The sequence below is a fragment of the Schistocerca nitens genome, chromosome 7 (assembly GCF_023898315.1).
Source record: "Schistocerca nitens isolate TAMUIC-IGC-003100 chromosome 7, iqSchNite1.1, whole genome shotgun sequence".
Classification (NCBI taxonomy): domain Eukaryota; kingdom Metazoa; phylum Arthropoda; class Insecta; order Orthoptera; family Acrididae; genus Schistocerca; species Schistocerca nitens.
This window is the reverse complement of record NC_064620.1, coordinates 238,625,831-238,652,334: the sequence shown is the minus strand read 5'-3', so window position 1 is coordinate 238,652,334 and position 26,504 is coordinate 238,625,831. Positions and strand designations below refer to the sequence as shown.

Genomic DNA, 26,504 nt, shown 5'->3' with positions numbered 1-26,504 from the left:
AAACAGTGATCAAGAGATGTAACAGTAATGCAAAGCAGTGTGGTAGCCTCTAAGAAGGATGTTTTGGAATAGACAGAAAATACACGTCCTAGCTTTTTAGAGTCCATATTTCACTTCTGTACAAGATGAATAAAAACATGAAATGATGGCTTAAGAATCCCTTGGGAAAACAATTTGAGAGAGTGGGAAATGAAAACAGAAATTCCACTTGATCTGTAATGATAATTCTACAGTGAGAGAGTAGCATTGTATACCTGCAATTATCACGGACAGTAAAAATTTTGAATTGTTGGCTCTATTATCACATAAAATAATAATGGAAACAATGTATGTTGAGATATATTTACATCGACATAATTAAAATTCTGGTCAGATCATTGGCATTTGCACAAGCTGATGCCATGTTGATCTGTACCCAACCAAATGGTGGAACGGATGTGGCTAGTAGGGGAGGAAAAAAGCATCTGGAAGACAGGACAGGGCTGGACCAGGTTAGCGAGTGTAAGGTGATTCAAAGACTGGAGAAGACAAAGAGGCATGTGTTCCAAACACTCTCTGCCAATGGTGGCATACTGTGCAAGGTAGTGGAGGTGGTAGTGGTGGTATTTATGATGATGGTTATTCCTTGAAAAGGGATTCAGATGGCCAATTTTTCTTCCCCTTCATTGTGTTCTCCATTTTATTACTGTACTTCCCAGCCTATTTTTTTACATATATATGCCACTAAGTATTAAACTTTTGCTACTTGTTTCATAAGTGCCTAATCACTGATGTGCATTTCTAGTTGAGTGTCACTATTCTTTACCAGATACGATTTTTTTGCTAGACTTATTTGTAGTCCCCGTTTTTCAAGTTCCTGATATAAATGTTGTATCAAACTCTGTGTCATCTTCATTTTGTGCTAGAACATAATCATCTGCAAAACTTAATGAAAACAACCATACATCATCATTCCCTGCAGCTGACCTTCGGTCTTCAGGGAGCCAATTCCATGTATAAATTTACCAAGATAGGGGATATACTGCAATATTGTCTCGGTTATTTGTGGTGCAGGAGTTTATTAGATGGGGTAGCAAGCAGATATCTTATGTGCACCCACAAATCTGCAGCTGGGGTCAGCCAAGTGAATGTGGAGTGATTAAGTGCTCCCCTAACGGCTTTCAGCTCTGCCATAAATACACTACATGTTCTCAGCACCAAATGGTGTTCCATACCAGCAGGAGATGTAAAAGCATATTCCATCAGACCCACAGTTTTTGAGCTGTTGACATAAAAGACACTAGCACCTTGGAACTCTTGAACAGGACATACAGATGATGAAAGGTCATGTAAGCAGCTGAGGCCTTAAAACCTTATAAGAACTGGTTCTAACCCATGGCATGAGCACCATCCAAGGGGGAGTGAATGGGAAAATGGGGAGCACAGTCCAGGAAGAGGAGATGGAGATCTCGGCAGAGGGAAACAAGGTGCATTCCAACTTTAAATCTTACTCAAGGGCAGGAATCAGGATGATGACATGCCTTGTATGTAAAGAGAATGGGTTAAATGGGATGATCAGGGAATTGTCAATTGGTGATTGCATGGAAGACTAAGAGCTGATACCATTGAATCTCAAGAGGGAAGACAGATGATTCAGCAAGGACATTGCCTACAGGACAAGTCAGATAGGCACCAGTGGCTGGAGAGACCCCATGATGGTGGACTTGGTATAACAGATTCAGAGCTGAAGGAGCTGTCAAGCCATAAAACTGGCAACCATAGTTGAGTCAGGATGAAACCAGTGCCCTGTAAATACAAATACGAGTAGTGTGATCCACACCCCAGGATGTGCTGGGAAGGAAGCAGATAGCATTAAGCTTCTGAATGCAGCTAGTCTTTAGGAGTTGAATATCCAACCAAATCAGCTTTTGATCAAACATGAGGCACAAGAAATAGGACTCTGCTACAATGTACAAGTTCTGGGTACCTAAGTAGAGTTCCAGGTCAGGATGGACGATGGTACGGCTGCAGAAATACGTGACTCATGTCGTTGTAGAAGAGAACTGGAAACCATGGTAAAAAGAAAATGCAGAGGCCCACTGGATGGCACCTAGTAGCCAGTCTTCAGCAGAGACTACCAAGTGAAAGTCATACCAAATGCAAAAACCATTGTCGTACAATGCAGTAGTGACCAGCAGTCCAGCAGGGTCACTAACCCTCGATGGTGATGAAGAGTTACACACAATACGGAGCTCTGTGCACCACTGTTCTCTTGGAATCATAAAGAGCTAAAAAAGTGCTGACAGAAATGCCAACAACAGTTGTGATAAAAACTGACGAATAATAATCTGTTGGGTGGGGTTCGTAACACCCAGTCGTGGAGGATGAATACAATTTGATGACACCAAGTGGTGTTGTATGCCTTATGCACATTAAAAAAGTCTGCCACAAGGTGCAGTCGTTTAGAAACAGCCTGTCAGATTGCCATTTCCAACCTAAGCGGATGATCAGTTTGGGATCGAACTCCCAGAAACGAAACAACACTGATTGGGGGGGGGGGGGGGGGGGGGAGGGGGGGGCAAAAGGTCCCGATATTCATGAACCCAGCAAGTACAATTTGTGGGCAATAACACTTTGAAGTAGCTTATAGAATATGTTGGTCAGACTAATTGGCCAGTAACTGTCAAGAGACACTGGGTTCTTGCCTGGCTTAAGGACTGGGGTGGGGAGGTGACCAACAAGACCACAAACCTTGGCCCACACCCGAGAACAATGCGTAAGTCACCAGGGAGGAGACATAGCACTCCCAACATTTCTTCTTACTGTGTTTTTTCTTTCTTTTTTTTATGGTTTTAGGGCACAAAACTGCTTTGGTCGTAAGTGCCTATTCTGTGGCTTAGGGAAGGGTAAAAAGCCGAGTGCAAAATCAGCAGCAATGGGAGCAAAACTCAAGGAGGCGTAAAACTAAAAACGGAAGGAAATCTTAGAAAACTACTACTGAACGAGGGGGGGGGGGGGAGGGGGGTTGTATTCCCCAAAAAGGAGCTTCAAATGACCAATGTCATGTCACTGACACTCAAGGACGCGATCGGCTGAATGCATGTCATCTGCTACAAGGGAAAGATATATCAATCAACAACTGTAAATGGGTGTGTAGTGGATTAAAATAGGGGCACTGAAGTAAAAGTTGTCTCACTGTCCACGGTTGAGAGCAGTGAGGACAAAGAGGGGGAGAATCACCACTTAAAAGATGTCAATGGCTAAAAAGACAATACCCTATCTGGACTCTAGTTAAAATTACTCCCTCTCGGCGAAGAGTCTGGGAGGAAGAGGTCCAAGCATAGGGAAGATGTTTTACATCCCGTAACTTATTATTGGGAAGTGTAGACCAATGTGTGTGCCATAAAAGAGTAACATGACGACAAAAAATGCTCTGTAGATCTGCAAAGGGAACCACGTGAACAGTGGGCTGAGGAAGAGAGACTGCAGCCTTGGCTGCTTTATCAGCTGCCTCGTTTCTGCGGATACCAACGTGCCCTGGGATCCAGAGGAATACCACAGAGACTCCCCCAAGAGGAGGCTGTCCTGAATCTGATGGACCAGAGGGTGGACAGGGTAAAGAGCTTGGAGGTTGAGAAGAGAGCTGAGCGAATCTGGGAATATAATATACTGTAGCCGCTTATGGCGACGGACGTATTGGACAGCCTGGAAAACAGCATAAAGCTCTGCAGTAAAAACCGAACACTGGTCGGGAAACCGAAATCTATTAGTGGTGTTGCCAACAACATAGGCACTCCAAACACCAAATGTGATCTTTGAGCCATCAGTGTAAATAAATGTGGCACCCTCCATTTGTGTGCATAAAGTACCAAATGGCCAACGATAAACTATAGGGGGGATATCATCCTTGGGAAGCTGACAAAGGGAGAAGGCAGGTCCGGGGATGAAGTTAAGGTGGCGCTGTACTCCAATTTGTCAAAAAAAGTTTTAGGAAAGTGAAAGGAAAGGGAACGTAACAGTTGACGGAAGCGGACTCCCGGTGGTAGTAGGGAGGAGGGGTGGCCTGCATACCCTAAATCCAAGGAGGCATATAAAAAAAGGGCATAGGTCGGATGGGTGGGCATGGAAGACAGATGACAAGCGTAATGACTCAATAGGACAGCTCGCCGATTGGACAACAGAGGTTCAGCAGTCTCAGCGTAAAGGCTCTCCACAGGGCTGCTATAAAAAGCTCCAGATGCTAAGCGCAATCCATGGTGGTGGACACCAGAGAATAGACGGCTATGCAGAGGAGTAAAGTGGGCTTCCATAGTCCTATTTTGAGTGCACTAAGGCACAATATAGGTGGAGGAGGACCACTCGGTCCACTCCCCAGAAGGCACCACTCAGAACACAGAGGGTGTTGAGGGATTGCGTACAGCGAGCCGAGATATATAAACATGGGAAGACCAGCACAGTTTTCTATCAAACATAAGTCCCAAGAATTTGGTGACATCGGCGAATGGAAGGTCGACAGGGCCTAGGTGTAGGGAAGGAGGAGGAAACTCTGCATGATGCCAAAAATTTACACAGACTGTCTTACTGGGAGAAAAGTGGAAGCTGGTTTCGATGCTCCATGAGTGGAGACGATCGAGACATCCTTGAAGACGTCATTCAAGACTGCTGGTCCGTTGAGAGCTGTAGTAGATTAGAAAATTGTTGACAAAGAAGGAGCCTGAGACATCGAGAAGAAGATAATCCATAACTGGATTTATGGCGATGGCAAACAGTACAACTCTCAGCACGTAGCCCTGGGGCACCCAATTTTCTTGGGTGAAAGTATGGGAGAGTGTGGTGTGCACCCACACCTGAAAGGTGCGCTCTGTCAAATTCATGAATAAAAAGGGGTAGCCGACCTCAAAAGCCCCAAGAGAACAGTGTGCGGTGGATGCCTGTCCACCAACAGGTATCATATGCTCTCTCCAGATAAAAAAATATTGCTACCATTTGCTGTTCCTGAGAAAATTGTTCATGATATAAGCGGAGAGAGGAACAATATGGTCAACTGCAGAACGATGCTTTTGGAAACCGCATTGGGCAGGTTTCAGGGCTCCAGCCTCCAGCCTAAACGGCAGTTCACTGTACACTCCAAAACCTTACATACAATACTCGTGAGAGATATGGGGCGATAGCTAGAGGGGAGATGTTTGTCCTTTCCAGGTTCCAGAATAGGAATGACGACAGCTTCCCGCCATCTTCTGGGAAAGGTACTGTTGGTCCAAATTCGATTATAAAGGCGAAGGAGATAACACAGACTACGGTATGATAAATGCAGCAACATTTGGACGTGGATGTCATCTAGTCCCAAGGCGGAAGAGCAAGAGAAAGAGAGTGCAAGTTGGAGTTCCCGCATAGAGAAAACAGTATTACAGCTTTCGCGATTTTGAGAGGAGAAAGCAAGAGGTCACACTTCCACTGCTCGTTTCATTGGGCGGGTAATTTGAAGAGCTCGAAATCTCAGCAAAGTGTTGACACAATTAGTTAGAAATTGCGACTGAGTCCACTAAGAAGGTATCATGCACGACAGTGAGCTCAGAGATCGGAGAGAAACTAGACATGCCGGATAACCGTCGAATTCAACTCCAAACTACAGGGCGAACAGAAAAGGGAAAAATCTCACCACAGTTGTCATTAACTCAATGACCGCTGAGAGCCGGCAGCCGATGGTGTGGAACAGCATTCAGCCAAAGGCAGAAGATCCTGATCCATACATTGCTCAGGGGCAGCTCCTGCCGCCAGTGATCGGCTGGTTGATCGGCCACGAACGGTGCGTCTCAGTGACACGGAAGACGGTCGAGGGCAGTTACCATTGGGTGGCGCTGGACATGAGACACGCCGTGGCGGAGAAGGAGAGGAACTTTGTTTCTTTTGAGCCTTCTTGGAAGCAGGGCAGTGAGAGGAGGGAGGAAACGACCGTTGGGAGGTGAGGGTATGTAAAAATTCTTCATGAGTAGGCTCATTTTTGGAAGTCTGGGTGTCCGATATTGGGGACCGTGATTTAGCAAGAGCTGATGAAGGGTGAGCATGAGAGTGAGCAGGCAATAGTGGCGAGGATGAACGGGCGATTTTTGCGCTGGCCAATCTGACGACCATAGGACTAAAGGTGAGATCACAAGTATGTGTGGCTACCTCCTTAGCAGGCCGAGGAGATGCAAGGACAGTGTTATATTTACCCACTGCGAGCGCAGTGGGCTTTCTACTGGTGAATAACTTACAAGCAGCATATGTGGACACCTTCTCCTTCACTCAGATTTCCTGAATAATTCATTGATCTTTGAAAATAGGGCAATCTCTAGAAGAAGCAGTGTGGTCGCCCATACAGTTGATGCAATGAGGGGATGGAGGTGGATGGTCACCCTCATGGGTATCCCTGCCACATGTAATGCATTCGGCTGGACTGGAACACAACTGGCTGGTATGATTAAACCGCTGCCACTGATAGCAACGCGTAGGGCTGGGGATGTAAGGGTGAACTGAAATGATCTCATATCCCGCTTTTCAATGGAAGATGAACTCTGCCAAACGTCAAGAAGAGAGTACGGGTCGGTACTAAGTCCTTGTCAACCCTTTTCATGACAATGTATGGCCATTATGCCCTGGTCAGACAGGTAGTGCTGAATGTCCTCATTGGATAATCTGTCGAGTGAGCATGTATAAACCACCCCGCATGTTGAGTTTCATGTACGGTATGCCTCCACCCGGACACGGAAGGTGTGTAGCGGTGTAGTGTGCAGCAGTTTTTGTGCCTGGAGGTCACTGACTGTTTCTAACAACAAGGTGCCATTTCATAATCGGGAGCAAGACTTTACAGTACCTGCAATTGCATTGACGCTATTCTGAATAATTAAAGGGATGATTGTGGAGAAGACTTGACCTTCATCAGACTGAGAAACAATTAGCAACTTTGGCATTGATGGAAGAACTGTCGGCCGGCCGAAGTGGCCGTGCGTTTAAAGGCGCTGCAGTCTGGAACCGCAAGACCACTACGGTCGCAGGTTCAAATCCTGCCTCGGGCATGGATGTTTGTGATGTCCTTAGGTTAGTTAGGTTTACCTAGTTCTACGTTCTAGGGTACTAATGACCTCAGCAGTTGAGTCCCATAGTGCTCAGAGCCATTTGAATCATTTTTTTGAAGAACTGTCAACGGCTGAGACTCATCTAGCTTTCTATTGTGGGCAGAAGTTGTAGAAGTAGAGGAAACCATTGCGAAAGTATCCCCCATGATTATCGGTGTCTCCGATGGCATGCTTCTTCCTCATGGGGGCCCTCTCTTGAGGGCACTCCCACCTTAGGTGATAGTCCACACCTTAGGTCACACCTCCCAAGAAATGGACAGAGGAACCAATTGACACGTTTGGAAGGTATCAGCTCGGGTAATCACCCTTCCCTGGGCCTGGCCTTTTACCAGGGGATACGTACATATCCTACTTGTCTACCTGGGGTGGGGAATTACGCGTTACCCCGTCACTAGCTACATGAGGGAATGCATGGGTCGGCCTTCAGACACGCACTGGAAGGAAAGAAAGAGAAAAGGAGGTACAAAGAAAAGGAAAGAAGAGAGTTATCAAATGCTGCAGCTGCGAAGAGGGTAAAGACAAAAAGCAAGGAAAATAGGACAAAAAGAGGACACAGACTTTCCACCAGAGAGAGCAAAGAAGAGGAACTATGGATTACAGTTACAGGTGTCAATTTCTGGATGTAGGCACAAAACATACTCCCAAAGAGAGGGAGAAGGGGAAGGGATGAGGTGGGGGGAGAGGGTGGGGAAGGATGGGGGACAGGGAGGGATGTGGAAAAGGAAGGTATGCAGCCCGGAAAAGAAAGAGAGCCGCATTAACTCAGGGTCCCACGTTCGGCACGCACATATCCACAAAAGAGTTGTGGACCCACTGGGAGGTTCTTACTGCGTTTGATTAGATAGCGAGTCTTAGCATGAAGTCACTTTAAAGTGATAATGCTGATTTGTGTAGCATGTCATTTGAATCATTGCAGGGCTAGTCAATGATCCTGTATAGTTATTGCAATGTCTTTGGTCCACCAGGACACCAGCTGATGGGGCGGGGGGGGGGGGGGGCGACCTGTAGAATGGGGAATACCAGTTCCAGTGATGTGAATGATTATGTCAAACATCTTGCATAAACTCATCAATACAATCTGACAGAGAGGCATATGAAGGCAAGGTGGCTCTGAAGTGCTCAATGTGGTAGTAGTTCTGTCTGGCGATGGCAAGGAAATGACACCATCAAAGGAAAGTGGTCACTGTAACACAAGTCCTCAAGTAGTGACCAATGTAGTGAAGCCACAAGATCGGGGAAGAGATCATTAGATTGACAGCTGAATAGTTGCCATGGGCGGCACTGAAGTGTGTAGGAGAATCACTGAGTAGGCACAGGTCATGGTCCGTGAGAAGCTGGTCAATTAGAAGGGCCTTACCAGAAGAAGTGATACTTCCTTACAGAGGGTGGTGTGCACTGATGTTGTCAAGCAGGAGGAAGAAAAGGGGGGAAGGAAGGGGATCCGCTGGATTAATGCAGTCAGTTCAACTTCTGTAAGTGGCCTGGATGGAGATAGGTAAACATTGTAAATAGCGAATAAAACGTTCTCGGGTTTCCAACTGCATCAAGTTATTAAAATTACATGACCTTTCAACCAAGCACACACTGGCCATTGTCAAGTGGTATAACTGTCATTAAGCTGCTGGTACATTATTATACACTGAAGAGCCAAAGAAACTGGAACACTTGCCCAATATCGTGTAAGCCCCCCGCAAGCAAACATAGACTCAACTAACGTCTGATGTAGTGCTGGAGAGAATTGACACCACGAATCCTGCAGGGCTGTCTAAAAATTCGTTAGAGTTTGGGGGGATGGAGATCTCTTCTGAACAACATGCTGCAAGGCATCCCAAATATGTTCAATAATGTTCATGTCTGGGGAATTTGGTGGCCAGAGGAAGCGTTCAAACTCAGAAGAGTATTCCTGGCACCACACTGTAGCATTTCTGGATGTGTGGGATGTCATATTGTCTTGTTGGAATAGCCCAAGTCCGTCGGATACACAATGGACATGAATGGATGCAGGTGATCAGACAGGATGCTTACATACGTGTCACATGTCAAGAGTCGTATCTAATGTATCAGGGGACCCATATCACTCCAATTGTGAATGCCCCACACCATTACAGAGCCTCCACCAGCTTGAACAGTCCCCTGCTGACATGCAGGGTCCATGGATTCATGAGGTTGTTTCCATATTCTTCCACATCCATCCACTTGATACAATTTGAAACAAAACTCATCCGACCAGGCATCAACATTCCGACCAGGCATCAACATTCCAATGTCGGTGTTGACAGGCCCAGTCAAGGCATAAGGCTTTGTGTCATGCATTCATCAAGGGTACATGAGCGGCTCTTTGGCTCCAAATGCCCATATTGATGATGTTTCGTTGAATGATTCGCACACTGACACTTGTTGATGGCCCAGCATTGAAATCTGCAGAAATTTGCAGAAGAGTTGCACTTCTGCCACGCTGAACAATTCTCTTCAGTCACTGTTGGTCCCATTCTTGCAGATCTCTTTCCGGCCACAGTGATGTTGGAGATTTGATGTTTTACCAGATTACTAATATTCACAACACACTAGTGAAATGGTCACACGATTAAATCCCTACTTCATCGCCATCTCTGAGATGCTGTGTCCCATTGCTCATGCACCGAAAATAACACCACGTTCAAACTCACTTAGATCTTAATAGGCTGCCATTGTAGCACCAGCAGCAATCGGTCTAACAACTGCACCAGCCATGTGGGAGCATATGTTGACTCTGCATTCGACATGCCCACTTCAACTATACAATCACTGGATCCCCGCCATGCTAAGCTGCAGGCCACTGTCTCTGTTTAGGGTACTGGTGAGTTTTAGTTCAAAGGCTTCTTTAATTACACAGTCCTGGATACCACTAGGGCAAGCTATGACAGAAGTTTTGTCAAACTGCATCCATTGGCCATTTTGAAGCACGCTCAGCTGAAGTCTATTTTTCGACGTAGGGCGGGCAATAAAATCTTTCATGCTCCTTCCTGCATTGTTCCACAATGTGTATTGTTTGTCTGATGTAAGACTGGCCAAACTCTCAAGGTACCTTGTACACCCCAGGTGTTCTGAGACTTGATGCATGTTTAACTGGTCTAAGCAATTGAAGGACTTTTGTCGGAGGCCCGAAGATCAATTTGATCTTGTGTCTTTCCCATCGCAAATAGCACAGATGTCTTGGCCATAGCATCTATAGAAAACCTTGACACACCAATCCGTACTTGTACGATGACAGCCACCATCTCTGAGCACAGAAGTGCGCTGTGTTACAAACATTGGTGCATTGTTCAAGAATGGTATCAAACACTGGTAATCTGTCCCACAAGCTAAGCCTCATACACAAGGTCTTCAGGAACAACTGCTACAATATTCAAGTAAATGAAATGATTTCAAGCAAAAAATACAATAAGACCACCGACAATGAGCAGGAAAAAAAACTTGCTTTTTGGTCTTTCTGTGACTCTGTGTCACGTAAGATAAGCCGGCTGCCGAAAAAGACACAAATCAATCTTCAGGCATCCGACATAAATCCCCCAACTGCTGAGACCACCTACAGACACAGCAGCTCTCAGAACAACTGGGGTCAACAAGATACCTTACGAGTGTGGCAAGTCTTACACCGGACAAACAGTTCACACTGTGGAACAATGCAGGAAGAAGCACGAGAGACTTCGTCTACACTACCCAGAGAAATCGGCTTTGGCTGAAAACGCTCTTGAAAATGGCCATCAGATACAATTTGAGGAAATTTTGTCATGGCTTGCACTAGTGGTTTCTGGGACTGTGTAATTAAAGAACCCTTTGAAATGAAAATTACCACTAACACCCTAAACAGAATTGGTGGCCTGAGCTCAGCACACCGTAGGATCCAGTGATGGCACAGATGAAGCAGGCATATCAAACGCCGAGTCAATGTATGCCCACATATGGCGATGCCGTGAGCACCAGTGACATACAGCCGGCAGCTGGTGTATATAAGGGTATACCAGCAGCCCACTTGTCAATGGCCAAGGAATGCTTGGCCAAAAGATTGTGTAACTTATCACTTGACGTGGCTGGAAACCTGATAACTTTTTCAACTTTTGTAGTCCTGTCTTCCTCAGTTGCGTGTAATATTACGGTATATTGATAATTTTTACTTATGGACCATCTGACAGCAACTGAATAAAACACAATTTTAGTGCCATACGCGTTTCGCCTTTATTTTCTGCAAGGCATCATCAGTGGCAGGTTGCGTGGACAATTTCTTACATATTACGCTCCTGTTACATTTTTGGTGTTGTTGTTCTTCTTATGAACACCAATTTGCGGTTTTTTCCACATTCCACAGCACTATGCACTGAACGCTTGCTTTAATGCAATGTTTTGGTTTCTGTTACCTTGAGAATATTTACTTAACATTTCTATTGTCTCATTGATTAACAACATGTGCCTTTACCAGATGGAAAACAGTTGAAAATTGACTTTGTTACTGAAAGCTTTGCTTGTGTCAAGTGAGCTACTCTTTGCAGTTCCATTCCCAATGCACCACTGTCAGTCCCAATTGCATTACCTGGAGTTACCAAAGGCTCCGTCCGCACTGTGCTGGTCCCCGCGGAGCATGTACCGGGAGTCCCACAGCTCAAGGTCCCCCTCCTCTGCGACAGCATCCTCGCAGCCTCCATCCAGGCCATTGGCATCCACACTCGAAGCATCTTCTATCACTGGCTGATAAGAGAAAGAAAAAAAGAAAGTGTATTTTGCTTGTGAAATGACAAAAGGTTTACTTATGGGGTGACAGACAGCAGTGAGTGTTTCAGCAGCTTGCAGCAGCTAGCTGCCCAAGCAAGGTATGTGAGGAATGGTGTTGGCTGTGTGCCAAACGCATGGTTTATTACTGGAAGTTTGCATGTGCATCAGTACTACAACTCCCCATAATTACACATAATACGAAGCAACATTAATTTCCTAGATCTTTACCTAATCATCATAATTGGAGAATACTCCAAATATAGGTACCATTCAATATGTATCTAAATTTTTAATTTTATATAATTTTTGTCACACTGCAAAATTTAACATATGCATGCTTTCAGAACTTTGTTCATAATTTGTTCATTGCTGAATTGCTTTTTAATAACAGGTGGTAAAATGATCCTCTAATTTTCTGTTTTCCAATATGTTATATGTATGTGCTATCAGCTTTAAATTTTAATAGAGGTAATTAAGTGTCCAACTTGGCTTCAGTAGTGAGTGACACCATTAAAAATATTGAAGGCCAAGTTATAGGGCGTGCAAGGACATCTGCCTTCATTGTGTCTTTTGTCTTTGTTTTTTGCTTTTAAGTCTGTCATGTGACTGTGCAGCCAAGCAGCTGCACGCGTTACATACTCTAACCACTTACTGGACTTTGAATAATTTTTTGAGTACAAGTTACAGGTTAACTTTTCACTTATGTTATTTGTGTTTTTGATGACTGAATTTCTGCTACTATACAAACATTAAATCTGTTTACAAAATTTGAGGCAGCTGTGAACTAATTATTTGCTGCACTTGATTACTATATTTCAGTGTGAAACTTGTTGCATGTTTTTCGCAATGGTTATTTAGGATAATAAACTTTATTTTATGTTGTGACTGACAGTGGCCAACTGCACTTTCAGACTTTGAATGTTTGCCATTCATTTTCATGAATTACTGTGCAGTTGCATAAAATTTGATAGCATGCATTTCTTTATTTGATGTCCTGCACACACTACTGACATACATTAATTACTGTTTAACTATTTTTTCCTTGAAATCCACAACTGATTTGAGGCCACTATTCACAAATTCATGACCATTATTCAACAAATATTTATTTGGTGTAAAATATAACTGTCTGGTTTTGTCAACATCATTAATCCTACAGGATTTACCCAGTTAATTTGCTTATAAATATTTTTGCTTACTTGTCTATTTATTATAATTTTGTATTAAATGTACAGGCTTTAAAGTGATGGTGCATGACCGACCTCTCTGAAAAGAATGAGTCAAGCCAATAAATTACGTTGCGCATTGTCCACACAGGTAGCAGCCTACAAAACAATTCATGTGTTTTTATGCTTTTGTCTTCTTTGCTTCACAAATGTAAATCCTGTAAACAAGAGTGAAACCAGGATGGAGGGAGAAGGGTGGGGGGGGGGGGGGGGAAGAGAGATAGATAGATAGAGAGAGAGAGAGAGAGAGAGAGAGAGAGAGAGAGAGGTGGGGGGAGGGGGGGGGGAGTACGGCATTTCACAGTGTTCATCATAACTTCTGATCCAGAGTAAGAGCCAGTGTCTGCAATTTCATAATTTTGGCCCCATGTGACAATGAAGCTCACTAAATGTAGTGTCAAAGTTTCTTCATGATGTGTTTGGTAATCTAATTAATTACACAATCCATTACTCATTAATATAAGGTGCTTGCACAGATTGTGCACAATAGCCTTCCTATAAAAATGTTGTGTGGGACTATGGCCTAATGTAAGTCTTTCAATGGAATGCAACCCCAGCAATTTGCATGTCCTTAAAACCAACAGCAGCCAGTTTTTCCCAAATGGTCACCCATCCAAGTACTAACTGGACACAATGTTGCTTAATTTTGGTGATCGGGCAAGATTCCTGAACCTTTTCTATTATAATTTGGTAGCTGTGTTGCATACCAGCACAGCAATTTTGGTTGGCTGGTTTGGGCTTAAAGAACTAAAAAGCAAGGTCATCAGACCCTCAGTCAAGAAGTAGTTTATCAGCAGTTTGTGACATCCTCCATAAATGTAATCTGAAGAAAGTACATAGCCGTGATAAAACTGAGGCACTGAAGGCAGTGACAATGCCAGAGCTGAGAAATAATTTATGGAGAGGTAAAACCGCATGGTTCATACAGGTACATCGGTCAGAACAGACCAGTGGTCTCCTAGGGCTCATCTACGGTAAGATCCCTTGTCAACCCAATTAAGGGCGGACACAGTTACACGGCAAAGGATGCTTTCTAGCTGGGAGATTCAGAACAGTAAAAGTGACACGGATAAAAATGTAATGGACATCGGTTGGCTCATCAATAATGAAAGAAGGTGAAAAAAAGACATGATCAAGGTAGGAGTTGGGTGACCCCTATGGCTCTGCATGCAACTGGAGCCATCCCTCCCATAGCCTTTCCCTCCCCATTCCATTCTAGACAAAGTTGAAAGAGGGGAACAGCACCTACTCTTCAACCGAGTGCTATTCCTAAAATGGAAAATATGATGAGGCAGAAAAATGAGCAAACCACATCTAAAATAAATGCAATTTAAATGTGTAAAAGAAGGATGACAGAGGCAGCCCCCAAAGAACGTTGTGTCAAAGAACCCGAAGGCCCAGCACGAGGCACTGCAACCCCAGCCAGCTTCCCTCGTCCCGAAGGCAGTTTCAAATTTTACATTTAGGAATACAAGGCACTTTCACAGAGAAAATGGAGAACCAGTTCAACTACCAATACTTAGCACAGAGAACTGGAAGGAGGCATTCCACCAGCTTTTGAGCTACTGTCTGTAAGGCTCCACAGCCACAATGTGAAGATGGGTTGTTACATAAAATAAAACTATGGATTAGTTAGGTATGACCAATGTGGAGGCAACATAAGAGGGTGGATTCCTTCTAGGAGGAACAGGAGGAGGAGTGGCATGCAGCAGTTGTCTCCTACATAGTGCAGAGTTTATTAGGGGGAGCAGTAACCCATCATATGTCATTTCATCTCTGAGTGAGGAGATGTCATTACTACCCTCAAATCCACACCTGGGATTGTTGAAGTGAATGGTTGGTGAGTAATTGCTTCTTTAGCCAAACAGTCAGCCAGTTCATTCCCTGGGATACTCACGTGACTTGGACCCACAAAAAAGACAATTGAGGAGGCAGTACGACTAAGGACAGAGAGGTCATGTATACCACAAGGTAACAAGAGTAACATCGATCAACGGCCTGGAGACTGCTCACTGAGATCACTACAAATTAAAACACTGTCGAGGGAGGTCAACTGAATAAAAAGTATGATTCTGTTACTGGCTATCAACTCCCCATAATGACACTAAACATTCCTGAGAACAAATGTTTCTGACCAGCAGGAGAAGTAAAAGCACATTCCGTCCTATTCGAGGTTTTAGAACTATCAGTGTAAACAAAGGTAGCACCCTGACACTCCTGAAGAACTAATAGAAACAGACGCTGAAAGGTCACAGGGAGACACAATTCAGCACCTACAAACAGACCAATCTTAATTTATGGTGAAGGTACTAAAAAGGGAGAATGTGTGGGGAAGCACATAGAGCATATTCTAAGGACATTAGCCGAAGGTCCCAGCAGAAGGCCTTGTGCCACAATCCAACTGGTAATCACACCCAAGGATGGGTGCCTACAGGTCAATATCCCTGTAAAAAGAATGTGATAAATGGGATGATTAAAAAACTGTCAGATGATGATTGGATAAGCGAGGAAGAGTTGGTACCATCAGAACTAGAGAGTTAAGATGCCCACTTAGCAAGAAGACTAAGGCATTAATTCAAAGGCACCAGTGGCCAGCCTTACTCCACGATGATGGACTGGCTCCAACAATTTCAAAGCTGAAGGTTCCACCAAGCCACTAACCTGGCAACCACAGTCCAGTCAAGATAAGATAAGATCAGGCCTCGGGAAATATGGATAAGAGTAGCACGATCTGTACCACCAAGAGATGTGAGTAAGAGCATTAAGCTTCCACGTGCGTATCTTTCAGAAAAAGGAAACATTTCACAGGTGTGAATTTTGGCCAAGTTTTGTTTATGTTGTTATATCCTGTAGGTTATGGGATTATTTCAATAAAGTACAGTTTGTGTTGTTAGTGTATTCTTTCATGCTATCCATCTGACTCTAGCAAGTAGGCAAAGTGAAAAGTTAGGAAATAATTGAGAGTTCATATAGTGCAGGCTCAGTTTTTTGTTTACTTCTGTTTGGTCTAGTACACAATACAGATTTAATTGTTTCTATTTCCCCAGCAGTTTTGAATTAGTATCCAAACTTTAGGCCTAAACCACCTAAGAAATTTAATACATTAATTGAGTAATATAGGAAGTTATTCTTGTTCAATTTAGACTAAAACTACAATTCATTTGCCCCAAGTCAGAAGTGTATGACTTGCCATAGAACTGTTAGTTCCAGGACGTGGTGTGCAGGTTGTTGCAGTCTCTTTAATGTGGGTGACTGTAGCAGTGTGGGAATTGAGGAAATAAGCAAAGCACATGGGTTGTACAAGATTTGCTGTAGACATTTTCTTTGTCAATGTAGATACAGGTTTGATCTGTTGTCACAGTTGGAAACTGATGAGCCACAAGCAGATGCAGGAGTAGACAGAACACAACAAACTTTCAAAAAGTGTTTGAGGAGTAAGTAGTCGAGAAAAGTTGTGAAGAATAAGAAAAAGAAGAAGACAAAGAAAGTTTTGTTGTTAGGTAGCTCACATGATAGAGGTGTTGGCCAACTGTTGCAAGATGAAGTAACGTCAGGTTACCAGGTCACAAGTTTTCTTAAACATAGTGCAACTCTGGGTCATGTGATAGAGGATGCGGGTTCACTTTGCAAAGACTTCACAAAAGAAGACACCATCCTAATGGTGGGTGGGACAGGTAACAGCCGAGACAGGGACCCTAATTATTCAATTGAGGGTGACCTGGTAAAGATATCTTCAGAAACGACACATAATATGGTTGGGATTGATTCTGTTCTCAGGCACCATGACTGGCCTCATTTAAACTCTTCTGTTAGGAGAGAGAATTTAGAGCTGGTATGGTTGCTTGGATCAGGTATGGGGATCTCGTATCAGTGTGGTTCCTGTTGACTACCAGTAAGTGGGCTTATATCATGCACGGCCTTCACCTCAAGAGGAAAGGGAAAGTACAACTGTCTGGACTAATTGCAAATAACTTAAGGGGGAGAGAGGGCACTATAACAAGTAGTAAATTACTGGTGGCTACAACTGACAGAACAGCAGCTTTTTTAGGGCAGGGAGAGCAGGTTGAAAATGGCATTCACATTGATGACAAAGTCTTCTCAGTTACCAGTAGAGCCAAAGCATCATTCTGCGGCAATGTTTCAACAAGTTACCTACTTGTCATCTTTAAACAAAATGTTGGTTTCATGTCCTGTCTGGTTCTTTATAGCCACTGGACCGCAGGCTCCTCTGCCTCATCTGTATCAATCATCTGCCTCTGGAAGGGGTGTTGTAGCCTGTGGTGATAGTGACGGTGGGGTGGAGTCGCAGCTGGGGGTCAGGGGAGGCGCCACGTTGTGTGCTGGCGGGTGTGGGAATTGCGTCCTGGTGGGACCAGTCCATTCCATCTGCTGCCTTCACTGGTTTTGCATTGGAGCATCCCTGTCGTGTACTTGTTATCATTGCATTCCATACTGTGTTAAGGTGGAAAATGGTATCTCAGATGACAAGGTTGTCATGGACTCCTGTCTCCACAGTTTCTTTAAGGCCAGAATCCCAGAACCTGTTTCCCCATCACAGCAGCTATTGTTGCATCTGGCCAATGTTCTGTTTTCCATACTCGCAGCTGATGCTTTAGACTCCAGGTGTCTATATTTCTAGTTTACCCTTCACTGGGCTCAGAATATTTTTGATTTTAGGTGATGAGTGAAAGGTGGTTTTAGTGTTGCTCACTTCTATTATACTAGTAATCTTTGCCATAGTGTCTTCTTCACCTAAGACTTCTCTCAGAATACCCATTCTCATGAAAGGTTTTTTCAAATGTTGCAGTTCAGCAGGTAGACTCTCCTTGTCACATGTGTCGTGCTCTGCGCACGGATTTGCATTGTGCTGGATGGTGGCAGGTACAGGTCAGTATATGTTTTCTTCCTGTAAACAGAATAACCTAACACGCTGTCAGTCTTCTTCTTTATCATGATGTCGAGGAAAGGCAGACATCCGTTTTCTTCCACCTCTATGGTGAATTTAATATTGTCATGTACACTGTTGAGGTGGTTAAGAAATTCTTGTTTATTTTCTTCACCATGCAACCAAATCAAGAACATGTCGTCCATGTAGTGATACAACACCTTTGGTTTCAGGCATGACATTTTGAGACCCATGTCTTCAAAGTGTTCCATGTATAGATTTGGGATACATTGCAGCAGGGGGAAGCCCATGGGTGCTCTGTCTGTCTACTGATGATCTCGCTTTCAGGGACTGTGATTGGAACCAGTGCAAAATTTAATCCTTTTGACAGCACAGATAATGTTGCCACACCCAATTCTTTTCCAGTTAAACTGATAATGGTCCTCAAAAAATTTGTATCAATGTTCTGCACTTAAGTTCCCAGCAGTCAGTAGAACTTTTCTTGTTGTTTCACAGTGGCTTTGCGATTGCATAGTTCACTGTGTTACTGTCAAATCACTCCCACAAGAAAGGCGAGAGTATGGATGCCAGTTCCAAGTGGCTTGCAAGTAGTGTGTGACCAGTTTTGTCAGTTTGACCCTCGTGATGTGTATGTGCTCACACACCAAGACTGAGCTAGCATGCTGTAAAATGTGTTTTGTGCTTGTCATGTTGGTGGATGTTACAGGTGAGCGAAATGCAGCAGTACTTCCTTGTCCCAACATCATTGCAGGAAAGTTAGTCTGCTGAGCAGGTTTGCCTTCTTGTTACAAAGTTTCTGCAGCACCTTGAAGCTATGCTGTATCTGCTCCCCATAGAGATGTGTTATATGCAAATTTAGACTTCAGATCACCAGCAGTGTTGAGCAGGCATCAGAGTGCTTTCCTCTGACACTGCCAAAGAGGTCAGAAATGAAACTTGCAGGGTTTTGGGAAAAGCTAAGACCCAAAAACCAACATCTCCACAGCTGAACACAGAGCGATATGCGACCTACAATAAGACTAAGATACTGTCATCCTAGCAGCAGACAAAGGCAGTGCGATGGTACAGCTACGATTAGTTAACTACTGGCATAAGATTGAGATCCCTTTAAAAGATCTTGCTCACAAACAAGTGAAAAAGGATCCTATATCCGCGGTGATGAGGAAGACTCAGGAATGGGTAAGTATATGGTTACAAGGCTGTACCCCAGAGCACCAATACCACCACAACTGTACGTACTTCCAAAGATACACAAGAAGGTAGTTCCACTACATCCAATATTGGGCACAATAAATTCACCAACTTATGCAATAGCCAAACACTTGTTGCAGTTATTGATGCCTCTCATGGGTCACTATCCTCACCATATCAAAAACCTGACAGAGTTTGTGAAGGTACTTCAAAGAACACATATGGACAAAGGCGACATTGTGGTTTGCTTGGATGTCATGTCCCTCATCATACAGATACCTCTCGAGGACTGTGACATTACTAAGGGGCCACTTCGACAAAAACACAGTGGAATTTTTCTGCCACACACTCGCTACCACATACTTCCAATGTGGTGGTAAATTCTACCAACAGATAGATAGATGGAGTGGCCCCAGGCACCATGTACCACAAACCTATACATGGAACACTCCTAAGAAATGGCTGTTGAAATGGCACCCCTGAAATCGAAGATGTCCTACGTGGATGACACATTCATGATTTGACCACATGGTGAAGAAAATCTACAAGAATTTCTTAACCACCTCAACGGCATACATGACAATATTAAATTCATCATGGAGGTGCAAGAAAGCGGATGTCTGCCTTTCCTTGGCATCATAATAAAGAAGGAGACTGCTGGCACATTTGGTCAATGCAAATTCATGCTCACCACCTTGGTGAGCAGAGCATGAGATACATGCACTAAGGAGAGTCTACCTGCCAAACTGCAACGCTTGAGAAAAACCTTTCATGAGATTGGTTATTCTGAAATGCAAGGAAAACCCTATGTTTGATTTCGAACAAACAAAGCTGCTGTGCAGGGCAAATGGGTTCAGGGATTCAATCTTCAAGAGGCAGTGAAGATACTAGTCCACAATAACCTTGTCAACCAAGATATCGGTTTCAAACTTGGCATCATAAAAGATGCAGTGACAACAAAAATATGACAAGAATGCTCTGACGTGAAAACAGTGAAGGCAGCTGATGGAATGGACAGACCGCAGCAAGATGTGACACCTGTACCCGTCAGCACGTTGGGAGCCCCCACGACCACTGGCCACGACAGCCCTTCTGGAGGGGGATGACTGGCACTGACGATGCAGATGAGACAGAGGAGCCTGCAGTCGAATGGCTATAAAGAACCAGACAGGACATGAAGCCAACACTTCACCTGAAGATGCCAAGTAGGAAACTTCTAGAAATGTTGCCACAGAAAGACATCTTAACTCGGCTGATAACCTGAGAAAACTACCATCGAGATTCGCTGAGAAAGGCTGAATTCGCGTATGACATTCACACTGATAAAACAGTCAGCCAGAAAGCAAATTACAATACATTCAATTCATGCAAACAGCTGTAAATTTAAACTGAAGATATTCAAAAAATGATAGAAAAATTAGATTGATCTAATTGGAATTCAGACAGTGCAAAAAATCAGTTATCCCTAGTGCATCAGAATATGGACTAAGGGGTAAGCTTAACGAGTTGCTTATTTGTACTGAAGCAAACCAGTTGATATAATCTCCCTTCTGAACATCATGTGATCACTGATATAGATATGTTAAATGTTACACGATTCAGGTTGGTTTCGTGCTTCTGTAGAGAAAATACGGAGAAAGGAGTTGTTACAATTCTCAGAAACTGTTTTAATTTCAACAATATTGATATTAACAAATTTTGCTCAGAGTAGCATACTGAGAAGCTTGTGCTACAGAAGTAGTATTTCATAATAAGTCCTTTATAGTATTAAGCATATACAGAGCACCTTCAGGAAACTGTAACGTCTTCATAGAAAATCTGGGAGCACTATTGTCTGATTTCATGGAAAACACACACACACACACACACACACACACACACACACACACACACACACGTGCGCGCGCACGCACAAAAGGAAATGCTGGTTGCTGGTGATTAATTGAAAAGATCTGTCAGTGAACAATTATTGCAATCAATAACACTGTCATTCAATTTAAATCCTGCAGTGAAATTTGCAACTACGGCCTGTAAATGCTCCAAGACTGCTATTGATAATTTCTTTGCAGAGAAATCTAGGGAAAAGTCACATCACAAAACTAATAGTAAATGGGCTATCTTGTGTTAAATGTTGAAACTTGCCAGGATAAAAAAATCTATCAAGTCTAAGCACAGGAGGGTAATAAATCAGTCAAAAATTGAGACTTTTAGGAGACTGATTAAAGACATGAATTGGATAGATGTTTACAATACTGCTGATTCAAATGAAAAAAGGAACAGCTCTGATGTTAGCACTGCAATACATTACAAAGAAGAATGCAAAATATTGGAGCAAGTAATCCAGAAATCTAAGCAGTTTTACTATGAGAAAAAGATAATTACATTAGGCAACAAAATAAAACCTATACGGAATATAGTGATGATAGGCACAGGTGGGCCCAAAAGGAAGAGGAACAGATAGTTCTAAAAATAAGTGAGGAATTGACAACTAGTGCGTGCACTGTTGCAAACCCCTCAAACAAGTTCTTTGTTTCTGTTACTGACAGCTTGGGGCTATCAGGTTCAGTAAACAGTGTAATATAATATCTGTGAACAGTCTTCACAAAAATAACTTCAGTAAAATGGAAATGACACTCAGGTCTTCCTTAGCAGTAGCATCCTTTATAAAACCCATAAAAATCAATGTGCTCCAGTGGTTATGGTAATGTATCAACAAAGTTATTCAAAGAGACCTCATGCGATTGAGTTGTATCTTAAGTTACTCATGTAATCAATCTCTCATCAGCGGAACATTTCCGGACTGGTTAAAATATACTGAAGTTAAATCTCTTCACAAGAAGGGGATAAAGAGATACCATCAAACTGTCAACCAATTTCACTTTTGATGGCTTTTTGAAGAATATTTGAAAGGTTGTGTTCAAGTATCTTCTTAAGCATCTGACTGCAATTAATATATCATCCAAGTCACAGTTTGGTTTCCTTAAGGGTTCCAATATAAAGAAAGCTATTTACAAGCACAGTGAGAATGTATTTGATTCATTAGATAGCAAACTAGAGGCTACTGGCACTTTCTGTGACCTATGAAAAGCCCTTGACTGCATTAATCGCAAAATTATCTTAAGTAAATTATAATATTATGGTTTCGCCAGCAGTGCTCCGAAATTGTTTGCATCTTACCTAATTAACAGGAAACAAAGGGTGTCACTGCAAAATACCTATGGAGTAAGCAATCAGTCTTCATCTGATTGGGAAATAATTACATGTGGTGTTCCTCTAGGTTCCATTTTTGGTCTGTTCCTTTTTCTTGTGCACATTAATAACCTCTTGTCTATTATAGTGTCACTGTTAAGTTGATTTTGATTGCAGATGATACAAACATTGCAATAAATACCAAGTCAAGAACAGATTTAGAAATGGTTGCTAAACAAATTTTCACTGACAATAATAAAATGTTTAAAGCTAATTCACTGTCATTAAACTTTGAAAAGACCCACTATACGCAATTCACAACCTGTAAGAAATTTACTTCCAGAATCTGTATAACAAATGAAGACATGCATATCAAATAGGTTGACAGTGTCAAAATTCTGGGATTACAACTTGATAACATATTCAGTTGGGAAAGGCATACCACAGAATTGCTTAAGCGCCTAACAAGTCTGTATTTGCAATGAGAATGGTGTCAAATGTAGGAGATATAATTATAAAAAAAAAACTTTCATACTTTGTTAACTTTCATTCTATTATGTCACACAGGATCATATTCTGTGATAACTCATCAAATTGAGCAAAAGTGTTTGGGGCACAAAAGCATGTGATAAGAATCATTTGTGATGTAAATTCACAATCATGTAGAAACCTGTTCAAGGAACTTTGTATTCTAACCACTGCTTCTCAGCATATTTATTTGTTAATGAAATTTGTTGCAAGTAATATATCTCTCTTTCCAACCAATAGCTCAATACATAGCATCAATACTAGGAACAAGAACAATCTACATAAAGTTCTAAAATCACTTACCTTGATCCAAAAAAGGGGTCCAATATTCAGGAACATACATTTTTAATAAATTGTCAGCAACCATTAAAAACTTGGTTTCAGATGAAGTATGGTTTAAACAGAGTTTGAAAGGCTTTTTGATAGGTGACTCTCTACTCTATAGATGAGTACCTTAACAGAGACTGTTAAGCCAGCTTAAGTAAAAATTTCTGTTACGTTTCAGCTTTGACAGCACTTGGTCACAACAGTCAAGATTAGGTGTTTTGTGTATAACAAATTTATTAATAGTGCAAAACTATGTTTCATTCTGACAGCAAGTTAATTCTATAAATATTAGCTGTTCCAGTTTGCCGCATTGTATTCAACTATTTTGACAATCTACTGACAAATGATCAGGGTAGTAAGTATTATATTCAAATGTTTTATGTTTTTATGTTATACTTTCTGACATGTTCCACACCCATGAGAATCTCATTTTTTGGGTCTATGGAATGAAAACTGAATCTAACCTAATCCTACAAAAATTCACAAAAAAATTGTAAAGAGTCTCAGAAGCTCCTGTCATGGAGGGTAAGTTAAATTTGATGGGGCCTAGCTGTGTCTTATGCCTCATGTAGGTCGAAAAAGATGATCAACTGCTTTTAGAAAAAGCAGTCCAACTGCTTTTTTCAACCTAAGCATATGGTTGGTCATGGATTGTCCCTTCCAGTAACAACACTGATAATATAACAAAAGACCCCAAGATTCAAGAGCGCAACATACTGTAATTGGCAGGTGTCCATCCTTTCAAGCAGTTTGCAGAGCATACTGGTGTAGTCAACTGTTCAATTGCTATTGATGGATGGTGGGTGTTTGCATGGCTTAAGGACTGCGATGACAATACTACCTCACCATTGTGAAGTGAAGGCCAAAGACTTTGAAGAACCTGAGGAGATGCTGGGTGAAGCAATTATGAATCTAACTGAAGCAAGGGACCTTATCGTGCAACGAGGCACGAGTCCAAAGAAATTCTCAGTCAGTGAAAGATTCGTTATATAATTTGTTGTGGTGAAGGGTGAAGAGTAAGAAGACGTCTTCAACCTATCGATTATGCATCTGAAAGGTGGCGTGGTACGATGATGATGTTGATGCTGTGGTAAAATTGGTCTTCTTCAAGAACCGACGCATTGGTACAAAGATCACGTTGAAAGAAGAAACCCGGGACAGTTGTTTATCTTTGGTGGTCCAGAGGGCGGAAATCAGTGGTCCGACCATTCCTTTTTACTGCGTTTCATTAGATTGTGACCCTTAGTGTGAAGTCCCTTAAATGTGAGGAGGATGGTCTGTGAAGGCTGTTGCTTACGATGTTGCAGAGCCATTCAGCAATCCTGAATACCTTTTGTGATGTCTTTGGTCTCCTAGGCTGTTGATACAGGGGGCCTTTAAAAATAGGAATAGTAGTTTCAGCAACGTGTATGATCACATTGGAGATATGTTCCACAACCTTGTTGACGCAGTCTGACAGAAGGGGTGAAGGTGAGAGCAGAGACATACAACTGTCAATGGTTCTTCAAAGCACCCAGCATAGTAGGTAGTCCATCAGGGAGTGACAAGTAGGTGACACCATCACTGGAAAATGGTCATTGTCATGAAGATGATCATGTAGCAACTACTGTAGTGAAGCCCAGCTGAAAAGGTGCCATGGGCAGCACTGACGTTGGTATGAGTACCAAGGAAAAGCTGGTCAATTAGAAGGCCCCTACCAGACAAAGTGGTACCTGGACCAACCTGTTGGAGCCACTGTTTGGCAGCGTGCACAAGGGAGTCATCATCTTCAAACCTTGTTCCACGATGAGAGTCTTTCAGTTTCTCAAAGAGATGGAGCTAGGTCAGGACTGTAAGGCGGGTGTTTCAGTGTTGTCCATCAGAGTTTTGTGATCGCTTCCATGGTTTTTTGACTGACGCGGCCATACATTGACATGCAACAGCAAAACATCTTGCCTTTGCCGATGTGGTCAAACACGACTCAGTCGAGCTTGAAGTTTCTTCAGTGTCGTCCCGTATGAATCAGAATTTATGGTGGTTCCACTTGGCATGATGTCCACAAGCAAGAGTCCTTCGGAATCGAAAAACACCGTAGCCATAACCTTTTCCAGCATAAGGTGTGGTTTTGATTTTTTTTTTTCCTTGGGTGAATTTTCATGATGCCACTCCATTGATTGTCTCTTCATCTCTGGTGAAAAATGATTGAGCCATGTTTCATCACCTGTCACAATTCTTCCAAGAAATACATCTCCACCATTCTCGTACTGTTCCAAAAATTCACTGCATACCATTTTTCTTGTTTCTTTGTGAGCCACTGTCAACATCCTGGGAACCCATCTGGCACAAACCTTTTTTAACGCCAACACTTTCAGTATTCTGCAAACACTTCCTTCCCCTATCCCAACGTAGCATGACAGTTCGTTCACTGTGATGCGTCTGTCAGCAGTCATCAATTCGTTAACTCTCTGCACATTGTATGGAGTGTGTGCAGTACGAGGCCTGCCACTGCGAGGACAATCCTCAATATTGCCGTGCCCGCTTTCATCACGTAACCTGCTTGCCCACCGACTAAAAGTAGTACAATCGACAGCAGCATCTCCATACACCTTTTCCAACCTCTTTTGGATGTTTCCCACTGTCTCGTTTTCACAGCACAGGAATTCTATGACAGCACATTGCTTCTGACGAACATCAAGTGTAGCAGCCATCTTGAAGACATGCTGCGATGGTGCCACTCATGGGAACAGGTTGAACTAAGTTTGAAAACAAGCATGAAGGATGTATCTACACACTGTAAAACGTTCACATGTGCAGAATGAAAACTGTATTTTTACAAAAATAGTGTGCATTTCTTTTGGAGTGACCCTCGTACAAGTCCACGTAGTCATCATGTGCAGAGGCTCTTGGCACTATTTAAGATATTCTTGCTCAGTTGTTCCACATGACAGAAAAATGTTGGAAAATTGATGATGGAATATAAATACATTCAGGGTAAAGAAGACCACTGAACAAGAAGCATAAGTGATGGTGTTGATATGCATACATAAAAAAGGAAAGAAGTAAGAATACAGCATAAGCAAGGAAGTAGGTGCTGCAACAGCTTGAGACTTGTGCTCACCACGCTATGCTCACGAAAGAGTGGTGAGTGCCCACAGAATTGCAGTAATTTTGTTGACAGCATTATAGACATGTACAAGTAAACAAATACTGAAATGATTGATGTATGCACATTTGACAGAAATGCAGAATTGTTGTACAACTGTATGCTCAAATATTTCCCAACTGAAATATTCTACCCTGTGCAGTATTTGGAGCAGT

At 42.7% G+C, this 26,504-nt stretch overlaps 1 protein-coding gene across 2 annotated transcripts in view; it reads right to left on the bottom strand.

The window, feature by feature from the left end:
- The window catches only part of LOC126194797 (5'-3' exonuclease PLD3-like), an 85,353-nt gene that overhangs the window by 45,651 nt on the left and 13,198 nt on the right, over positions 1 to 26,504 (bottom strand). For both annotated transcript variants that reach the window (XM_049933108.1, XM_049933107.1), the window contains exon 2: positions 11,662 to 11,816. In XM_049933108.1, the coding sequence (XP_049789065.1) occupies positions 11,662 to 11,711 (50 nt within the window). In that variant the 5' untranslated portion in view covers positions 11,712 to 11,816. The remainder of the gene's footprint in view (positions 1 to 11,661; positions 11,817 to 26,504) is intronic.